The sequence below is a fragment of the Sinocyclocheilus anshuiensis genome, unplaced genomic scaffold (assembly GCF_001515605.1).
Source record: "Sinocyclocheilus anshuiensis isolate Anshui unplaced genomic scaffold, SAMN03320099.WGS_v1.1 scaffold1418, whole genome shotgun sequence".
NCBI lineage: Eukaryota > Metazoa > Chordata > Actinopteri > Cypriniformes > Cyprinidae > Sinocyclocheilus > Sinocyclocheilus anshuiensis.
Window position 1 is genome coordinate 137,316 of NW_015558607.1, and position 11,308 is coordinate 148,623.

Here is an 11,308-nt window from a genome sequence, read left to right on the forward strand (position 1 = left end):
ACCGCTGCTTTAGAACATTGATTTTGAAACCTGTGAATCCTTTAGAATCGTTAGAAGACAGAATAGCGTTTCATATATGAATAGATTTTTACGTGCACCTCTAGTTTTCTCTTCCTCTTCTCTAAAGCAGCGCAGCATGGCCTCGCCCCCTTTGCTGCCTTTTCCCGAGGGCGGGGTTTATCTGGGTTTGTGATGTCACGAACCCGGGAAGTAACTAGTTGTAGTCCCTACCAGCCGTTTTTGTAGGCATTAAACCGCCAGAATTTTAAAAGACGTTATCTCCTTTTGCATTGAACTTTCAGCTTGGTAACTTTGCAGGTATTGTTTATGCTCAAACAGCAACATTACACACTACCGTTAAAAAAGTTAAATCGCATTAATTATTAATTAATTTAATTAGGTTTTTGATTGCATTTAAATGGCTTAATAGCCTATTTTTTGTGAATGCTATTTCTTAAAACTAATTAAATACAAAATATGAAATCATGCACAATAAGAACATGCTGTTTGAGGATGCAGGAAAAGGTTTCAGATATTAGCTCCAAAGCTGGCATGGTTCAAGTGAGGGAAAGAGGAAGTAATTTTTTTCTAGTGTATTCACTTGCTTATGTTTAGAGTTTACAAGCATTTAACTAAACCCAAAAGAGAGCTCCACATAACTTTCTCATTTAATTTTAAATCAGCCAAATTTATCAATGGAAGGATTAACCTCACAATTATAGAGTGTTGTTTTTGTAAAAAGAACTTAGTATCCAAAGTGATAAGAGCTGAAATTATTGTTCTAACCAGTCAAGGTTGACTTTGGCTGACCAATATGAATATCAGTACTGGGCTGAAACACAGAGACATTTTTCGTTTACAGAGCAGTCAGACTATATACGTATTTGGCACAGCGCCAGGCAGAGAGGAGTGGAAAAGGAGAAGCAGAGGATGAGAGAGAGAGAGTTTCCTTTACAAAAAGGTTTGAGTGTTTATTTGTGAGTGCATGTGCCAGAATGTGACTGTGCACGAGAGCGAGGTCATGGAGCGTGGGTAGAGGGCTGGCATTGTGCCCGCTGGTTGAGTCACTTATTTCTTGGTGGGGGAAGAGCTTGTCACAAAGTTCACAGGGTAAAAAGGAAACTGTTTTTTTTTTTTGCCTGTCAGAAAATAACATAAAAAATGCATTACATATTTATTAAACGTGGAGTCAGTCATTTTTTCTCATTCAAACTTTTTATCTGTACAGAAATGAATGGTACTTTTGATAAATATGTTCATGAAAAACAGTCAACGAGTTGAACACTCCACAATCAGTAGATTAATAAAAGCTGTATTTTATTTTACATGGAGTGGGTCACCTTATGAGGGCTGACATGTCAAGAACATCAGCCAAATACTAACTTGGTAATCCCTTCGCTCGTGGAATGAATTTATCATGTCTGACTGAATAAATCACATCTACAATTAATGAAGTGCCTTTTTTTTATGTTAAAAGATTCTTCAACACACCCACACAATTTACTCACACTTATATTCTGTAATTCTAAACCTGAATGACATTTTATGTCTTACACTGAACAGAAAATAAAATAACAGAATTTTCATTATTGAGTGAACTATTCCTCCAATTTCCTCCTTTAATTACATACATAATGTTTTAATTAGAAAATTAATCACAACCAGAGAACATTAACATCTGTAACGCCCACATCCAGACACATTAGTATTATGGTCCAGTACGTGAAATGAGTACATGAAATGACAGACGTTCTATGTTCATAATTACTGTATAACTTAAACGCCCATTCAAAAAAGAATCTTCTCCGAATAGTTATTTTTCTTTGACATTTTGGAATGAAAGTTTCAGACTTCACATGTAATCCAATTCACATCAATTATGAACCAGTTCTGTTTTTGGGAAACCATCACCCAGCCCTGATCTAGCTCATTCCACATTTACTGAACGGCACAAATGGGTTTCTCGCCAGACGTTTAGGAACACAGTAATAGCTTATCATTAGCGGCCTGCCAAAAAGTTTTCAAAGAGAGCTTGGGGTGCTCTGTGAGATCAGACTTAGACCTACTTTACTGGAACTACAAGCAAAACACATTACAGAAATGAAAGTGAAGATTAAAGCATGGCCGCGTGAAGGCTGAGAAGGCTGGAAGGAGCGTGACGGCCTAAAAGAACAGTGCAGCAGAATGCAAAATTTAACATCTCCCCTAATTATGATGTTGCCCTCGGAAACACTGGAGTGGATGAAAGGTGACAGGTGCAGAGGCTGTTTTCACAAGACTATTTCCACTGAGCTCCTGCAGATACACGGTCATGAACTGACAGGCTTGGCGAGGAAAAACTAGCAAACACAATCACATCTAAATTCTTCAAAAGCAAAAGCTATTTCAGTCACAAATCACATACACAAACAAGACACACACACCTAGAATACACATGAGCTATGTTTCCAAATCTAGTGAGCTGCCTCACAGTCTGCTGTCGACGTTGGCTACCTTCTAAAGGGGTTTGCATACCGGATGAGAAGGACAGTGCCACGTCACACTGCAGCTAGGCCATCTCACAGATATTGCACACCAGACGTGGTTCAAGGTGGCAGTCCAAAACAGTGAATCTAATCACCAAACAGGCAAAAGTTAACTTCAAGAATGAACAAAGTGGCACTGAAGACTTTGAAGTGCGGTGTTTGAAAAAACAGAGCAAACAGAAAGAGAAAGGGCAAGACAATTCTTTGGTAAAAAATGCACACTACACAATCTTACAGGCTAGGGTGAAGTCATTATGCACATTAACAGTGTTTTGAGAAAATAGTTCAATAGTTATTGTCAATACTTTCCAGTGCTAAATAAATACAACCAGCAATTCCCTGGACTCCATCTATCATCTAGGGAAAAAATTATCATATTGAGATGTCTGAGATGATCTCTTGTGTGAAGGATAAATGTGATGCTGCTCTAGCCAGAACAAGGTACCTTAAAAGGCATGATTTATCCGTCTAATGTTTGGAACGGCCTCTGGAACAGAATAATTGACGCTTTTGAGTAAGTAAGGTTGATTTAACCTGGCTAACAAGTAATCAGAGTGTAAGGAAATTCACACAAAAATGTGTCTGAGAAAAGCCTAAAAATACCTTAAGTTAAACACATGTACATGTGGTTTTCAATTATTCAACAGTCTGTCATCTTTTATTTCTTACATAACATGCATGTCCACACATGAACACAAAATTATGAACACATTATCATACGTGCAGACATTTGGGTGAATACACGTATGAGAATTTAGCATAATTTTAAGACAACCCTTTTAAGGCACCTCAAGGCAGACAAACTCAATTAGACAGTAAAGTAATTCAAAAAAAGGACAGACAATGGCAGGAACAGTGTGGAATGGAAGGGAAGGGTGTCATAAATGTCTTTAGGGCTGTCAACCAAAAAATAAAAAACAAAACCAAATAAAAATGCAAACAGTGTCACCGTCTAAACTATGCCATTGCTGTCATTGTCTGAAACCATTTATGACCATGGCCATGTGTAAAAGTCAATCGGCATCAGTTTGGATTTGAAAAACTTTGGATTTCAAAAACGAATCAGATTTGTGTGCAGTGTGAAAAAAGATCCTGATACATGAAACACAGTGAAAGAAACAGAAATTGTAGAGAAACAGAACGAAACATGTCAGAGCGGGAGTTGGAGATGAGAGGAGGAAAATATGAAGGCACTCACCTAAATTGCGCTTTTTATCATCTATGGCGATGAAGCGAATGCAGGGATTACTGGAGATGTACTTGGCTGCCCAAAGAATGTCGATTCGTGTGTCGGCTTTGTAGAAGAGTCCAAGTGCGTAGCGGGAAGAGTAGCTGACAGCCTCCAGCATCCTCCTCTGATTCTCCCCCATCACTGCACAGAGACACACAAATACAGAAGCACAGGATGAAGCCTCTGGGCCTTGGTTAGTTCATCTCTCTATTCACTTCAGACAGCCGCCAGCCAGCACTGCTGCCTGTGAAGAACAGGCCTTTAGCATTCACATCACACAGATCAAATGAGAGAAACACTGTGCCGTCAACTCACAGAGCTTCTACAGCAACAGGTCTGATAACACACCTGGGTTAGTGTGACAAGAGCACGGAGAAAGATGTTAGGGTGATGCGTAGAGCCTATAAAACACAACCAACAAGTCCCTTCTGCAGATGAGATGAGCCGTGCGGAGGTTAAAATGGACGGTGATTGACACTTTAACGAGAACGAGGTGGATGGACTCGCTTCAGCATGTGGAACTCTTTTTTCAAAAAATGCTGTCCTTGTTTCCTGTCTGGAACATCTGTTATTTATTGGAAACAAGCAGTCACACTGAGGCCTGCTTTAGTTATTTAGGGCCCACAGGTACTAAGTGTAGTGAAGGTCAAAGGTCAGCCCTTGTGGAATCAAATGCATATTTTTACTCAAAGACACCCCTGTTCCAGTAAGTAAGAAAGCGTTTTCACGGACAATTAACAGAGAGACCTGATCAACATTAGACTATCTGAGCAGTATCCCCCCCACCTCCAAAGCAACAAACAGATGTTTGGTGAAAAGTGATGAACAGAATGCAAACTCATCATTTTCCCTTCACACATGTGTGATTCAGTTCCGAAGGGCAGTGTCAGTGTCAGTGTCAACAAGCTCTGCCCCCTCTGTGGCCCCAGCAAATCTGTATACTATTTAAAGACCCTATAAATCAGCTGGTGAGGGCAGTTTCCCTTCCTGTTTTAATGTAATTCCTATTGAAACGGGAAGCTCAGGTGAGACATATTGAATGGCTTGTCCTTTATTTTAAAAAAAGCCTTTGCAGAGATGGGAATCGTACAGTAAATAACTGAACGATTCTGGTTTCGATTCTTCTTATTGATTCCGGTTCCCTAATGGTTCCATTAACAAATCTTTTAGTGTTTAAAAAATATTTGGAAGGAAAGAAATCCAAAATGATCAGATAATTTCAATAATAAATATATTTTAAACTATTTTTGATAGTTTTTTATGACACTTCAGGGTTTTTAAATTACTTAAAGTGCCCTAACTATATATTAAACAGCAATAAAAAAACAAAATCTAGAAATTAATTTTATTAATATTAATATTAAAATGTATACTAAGTAAACAACATCATATTTTTTATATATTTTTATTTTTATTTATGGGGAAAAAACAAGATCTTGAGATGCGCTTTTTAAAAGTTGAACTTATTTTAACTTTCAGAACGTCATGTCATATGCATGACGCTGCAAATAACATGAGGTGCAAACGCAACGGTCAAACATGTGCGCCTAGTGAGTACTGTATTTACATTAAAAAAAAAAAATCATGTGAAAATCCTTGTGTTGTTCGGTGAATGACAGTGATGCTACGCAAACCCCCACAACATTGTCAACCGCTGCTGCAATTTCGTCACAAGAAACGCTTCACCAACTGTTAGTTCGATTAGGAAGCAACCAACTGATGATAATGGAATACGACGATAGAGGTGAAACAGTCACGTGACTGTCCCCGGACATGTCCCTTTTATCACTGTCTGTGTCATTGAAGAACATCTGGGGGAGATAAGGAGCATGTAAATGTGCCTCTTGGTACAGAGACAATCTGCTGCGGCATCTGAGCATGGAAACCCCAGAGATAATGCAAACCCTGTCAACTGAATCCATAAAAAGAGAATCCAAGACCTTGGATTCAAAAGAATCCATTACCTTCTTTTTTTCCTCGAGGTAATGGTATCTGGTTACAGAACACACCCTTGTTAATCAGCATAAAAGATATTGACACGGGAAGGGTTATCTAATACAGATATGAGAATGCTTTTTACCCATTTAAGTTGTCAGAAATCACTTTCACTAGAGCTGGACAATGAGTGCAGATGCACATTAATTAATCATTCTTTTTCAAAAAGCTATGACTTCTATTTCAAGTAAAACGAGACCACCTAGTTGGTGGTCTCGATGACTTCAGCTTAGCCACAAATATTGAAATGTTTTTAGAGCTGTGCTTTCAAAAATAGAAAAGTACAGGCTACGTATTTTCTGGCTGCTATATGGTAAGTAAAGCTCTGAGTCATGGTGTAAAGTGGATACTGGCCTACATTACCCCCACCCTCTTCCTGCCTGCTCAGGTTGGCAGCGCAATTACCTCTGACAGGTTTGTACTGTGGGTCTTCTAGATTTCAGCTCAATCACATGCTCAGAGCTCACAAACCGACTGAACTGAGAGAAAGATCAAAGCAAAGAATCAACAAACTGCTTTCGTCTCTGGTTAAAATGATCATATTTTATAGACACAGTATTTATTTATTTTTTCATTACAAATAATATACTCAATGTAACAATTACAGTGAAAAGTTACACTGAAAATATGTATGGATCATAGTATTTTTTATATCTTTATACCATTTTTGCTTTAATGACTGACATTCAGTGGAAGCAAAACAATCTGTTCTTTATTCACATTGTCAATGTAAAAAAAAAGCTTACATTTGATTACTGTCCAAGAAATCCAAGAATCTAAAATAGTTTAAGAATGTATAATATATCCATACTATTTCAGCCAATGTTACATATTTAATTGTTCATGCTTATTTCTTCTATTTTTCAATTTAGATTCCCTTATTGCTGTAATCTAACACTCGCAGTTATTCTTGAATGAAAATTGAATAACATGAATATTTTTCATACTGTACATTATAAAGCTGTGATGCAAAAATCACTTGTAGCATTTAAAACAACTTTTTTTGTTTAGAGTTTTAGTTTTAATTTAGTCAAAATAGTAATTAGCAGTACATACATTTAATATGCTTAATACATATAACTATTGATCACAAAACATTATCGTGTTATCGTATCGGATTACCGTATCAGTCAGAATTTCTAAACTTCTGTAAACTTTTCAATCTTCTAAAACTTTGTGTTCTCCAGTGTTCAAAGCATGAGAAAAAAAGATTTTTAAATTTCAAATTTAAAAGACATTTTTTGCCAACAATATATTTTTACACTCATTTAGAGAAAGTATTTTTAAGGGCAACGAACAATATTTGAAATGCTTCTTACGAAATAATTCTACTGTTCTACTGGTGTGTGGCTTTCCTTTAATTAAGCCTCATTCTTTGAAAGTTTGCTTTAGCTAGTTTTGAAATAACATGCTGAATTATACATCCACTTGCACAAATGATGTTCACCGGCTTGAATATTTACCCCCCTTTTCCTCTCCCAGTCGTCCCCAGCCTATGGAGAGACAATCTATGCTTTATTACTTCAGTGAGTAATAAATTATTCACTGAAATGTGCAGTTTTACATTTTCCACTTCTTTATAAAAGATGGATATCCTTTGTCCGCTCACTCTGATGGCTTGATGCTTAATGATAAGTAACGGCACTAATGCGCAATGAGAGCACTAGTGAGTCCTTCAGTAAAAATTTACTCTTAGTTTAGACCAGAGGGATTTGATTTCATTACACACATCTGTGATCTTTAGCCTCCTTCCCTGACACATCCTCCGGTCGAAAGACTAACAAATCCACATGAACAGAAATCTACCCAAACAGTCAAACTTTCAATATCCTGAAGTAGAAAAAAAACTCTTAGGGCTCTGTAAGCCCTGCATAGCCTCAACATGAGACATACCTTGCATGAAAGCACATTCACTTGCAGGGCCACACGCACACACGCACACACGCGCACACACACACACACACACACACATGCACCTTATGTCCTCTTCCTCTTTAGACACTTGTCACCACTTTAGAGTCTGCTTTACATCTGTCTGGAGGTTATAAATCTCCAATCTGTGTAAGCAGGGCAGAGCGGAGGGGCTTCTGATATGCTGTATGTGCAGGGCCAACCTCACACAGGCTACATTCACAAAGTCAGTGTTTGGCAACTCTATTTACTGACAGATATGATTCTGAAACGGTTCTGTTCATACAACAGCTATCAGGAGCAAGTCAAATACCGATATGAATAAATTAACCAAAGTTAAGCTGCATTTAAAGTACATTTCTGTGTAACTATATTGACACCTAGGAACCTAAAGTACTTGCATTAAAATTCTAGTTGATGCACTAATTACTTTCATGTTATGGGCTGATAAATGACTGATATTAATATGTTATACTATTTTGTCTAAAATATATAATATATAATAAAATATACAAATACTAATAATCAGCCATTTTAAAAGGCATAATTGCAACATGAAAAATGAATACTTATTTTAAGATTTGCTTTTATGTTTAACTGTTCTTTATTTTACATTTTAGTGTTTCTGAAGATTAGCTTTTAGGGAGCATCAGATGATGGCAAATACATTAATTTAGCTTGAACTATTAAATATCCAATATCAGCCCTTACAAGTAAAAAAGTGATAGTGCTGCAAAACAATATGGTACCAATATATTGTGCATATTTAAGTAAAATATGGTGACTTCCATAATACTAGAAAGATTTAACACAACATTAAATAAAAAAGTCCAATAGAGATTGACTTCATTTGTCAAATCTGAATTAACAAAAGGCATCTTTAAATGGTAATCTAATTATTAAATGAATATAGTTTGTAGCATTTGTGTTGTATCCTAACCAGGATCTGTTCACACAAAGTTCTTCTTTAAAGAGATAGTTCACCAAAAAAGGGACTCAAAGCCATGCAAGTTTGTAATAACATGTGGATGGGTAAAAGATTATGATAAATTTGAGAATAATCAGTTTTCAGAACTCACAACCAAATTTTCAGGTAAAGTATCACTTTAAGCACATTTTTCTACTATGCATGTAAACACACTGACGTTCAAAAGTTTGGGGTTGGTAAGATATTTTAAAATGTTTTTCAAATAAATCACTTATACTCACCAAGGCTGTATTAATTTACAGCAAATACAGTAAAAACAGCAATATTGTGAAATATTATTAAAATTTAAAATAACCATTTTGTATTTTATTCTATTTTAAAATTAAATTTATTCCTGTAATGGCAAAGCTGAATTTGCAGCAGCCATTAATCCAGTCTTCAGTGTTACATGATCCTTCAGAAATTAAATGTTGAAAACAGTTGTAGTGCTTAATATTTTGTGATATTTTTTCAGGATTCTTTGATGAATAGAAAGTTCAAAAGAGCAGCATTTATTTAAAAAAAAATCAAATAAAAGTATTAATTTATTTAAAAAAAAAAATCTTACTGACCCCAAACTTTTCAAGAGTAGTGTAGATAAAACGAAAAAAGGAAAATAGGGCAAAGCTAACCACCACCTGCTTTTAAATTTACGTCACACATATGCAGCACATTTGAAAGCACACTAAGAGACAAAACCTGGATTTCCAGTTACTCTAAGTAAATACCAAAGCATCATAAGCTGCTTGCAAATTAGCTATCACCTGACTGTGAGCATCTTGCTCGTCTAACCTGAAAAAGCAAACTGTCTGCAGCTCTACGGCAGGATCCCAAGGCTAGTCATTGACACGTGTTTCGCTGTGAGAATGACTACATTAGTATCTGTGAGCGTGTGTGTGTGCAGCTCTAGGACAAGAAGGTTAACATTTTCCAGTTGGCCGCTCGGGGGCATGTGTTGAACCCTGCACTTGCGGCCCCTGGATCTTTGATGTGGGAGTGGGTAAAACGTTCATGAAACTCAGCTTGTTGACAGAGCGATTCTTAATCAATACTGTGAGTTTTACGATATGCGTCTGCAAAGTGACTGAACTTACATTTGTCTAGTCACTGACCAACTTTTAACTCAAAAATAGCAACATATCATGTCGGGACAATGTTAAGACATGAAACATTTAATTTAATTACACATGAATAAGAAGACAGCAAAAATGTGGCAGTTTTGATCTCTTATCCAACAGAAAATCACAAAAAACTAGCAAAAAGTCTAAAACTTGAATGCAGAAGTTGTATGCACAGTACCAAAGGTCTGGTGGTCTCACGCTATATGAGGCTTCCTTCTAAAGCTACCTGTCAGAAGCACGTGCATGTGTGTTCGCATAAGGGGGTGGAGAATTACTGAGCTACGGGGTGATTAGAAAAGTAAGGACCCAAGGGAACATGTAGGAGTGAGTCTGGCTCAAGCCCAGGTAGTTATGCACATCTGCATTACATCTACACACAAACATACACAAACAAAGAAACAAAGAAACAAACATGCACACGCACACACACACACACACACACATACACACACACACACACACAATGGATCTCAAATTACTCATGGACAGTAATGCTGTGGTTTCCAGAGAGAGTATCTGAACTTGAAAAGGTATTCAACCTTATCCACATACAAATGTGTTCAGTGTATACATGACAATCCTTTCATTTTTCAGGATGAATACAGAATGTTTACAGCGATGAGAACACAGAAACATATTTTAAATATATACATGAATGCATTCTTATTGGCACATCGACTCTGTTCCAAAACCTAGCGAGCTTTCTATGGAGGAAGCATTTTAAAACGTTTAAGGGACAGTACTCTTCCAAAAGATAGGCTGCATGATAATTATTCCTTCTAAGATACCTTGTTTTTGCCAAATTCTAAAGTAGCACTTATATATCCTTCATGGAGAAGGCAACTGCAAAATTCTCAGTACAAAAAATAAAAAACAATCCAAGATGGTGGACAATGCAAGACAAATGTAATTGCAAAATCAAAGTGTAAAATTAAATATACATACTTTGGATCAAGTATGTAAAGTAAATGAGTTTGTGTGGATATAATTAGCAATAGGTAACATAACAATGAGTCTGATGAAAAGTGCTATTTGGATGTAAACATTTTGGGTTGTGATTTCTTGCAGAGCTGCATGTCATTTGCTGGGCTGGTTACGCATAAATGCTGCTTGGCTTGAAAATATAAATCCAGAGTTATTTTGCAACAGCCTCTCTGGTTCACAGGCAATCAATGAAGGGTAAACGGGAGAAGGTGATGAATTACGATACAAGGACATTTTTCTCACAAAACAAAGTGCATATTTTGGCTACTAATGTGTCATTTCTAAGCACACAAAGTCAGCCGGGACTGTTCCAGCAGTGGTTGTGGAATACGTGTGAATTTTCCCTAAAGGAATGGGTCTTGGGGATCAAGTTATTTTTTCCTTGTCAATGATTGGCCTAATTGGAGACATCAGTATAGGGTGTCAGGGGATGTGATTTAATTCCATTTTAGGAGGTATGACTGTCCCATGGTCATGTAGAGTTATGCCGAGTTCACACTGCAAGATATTAGCCCGATTTTTCACTCGCCGACAGGTTTTGCGAAATCGCCGACAAATGCCCGAAATCGGAGGC

At 36.9% G+C, this 11,308-nt stretch overlaps 1 protein-coding gene across 3 annotated transcripts in view; it reads right to left on the reverse strand.

Annotated features, from left to right (window-relative positions):
* LOC107680274 (renalase-like) overlaps positions 1-11,308 on the reverse strand; it is a 62,110-nt gene that overhangs the window by 27,430 nt on the left and 23,372 nt on the right. For all 3 annotated transcript variants that reach the window (XM_016476100.1, XM_016476099.1, XM_016476098.1), the window contains exon 5: positions 3,724-3,897. In XM_016476100.1, the coding sequence (XP_016331586.1) occupies positions 3,724-3,897 (174 nt within the window). The remainder of the gene's footprint in view (positions 1-3,723; positions 3,898-11,308) is intronic.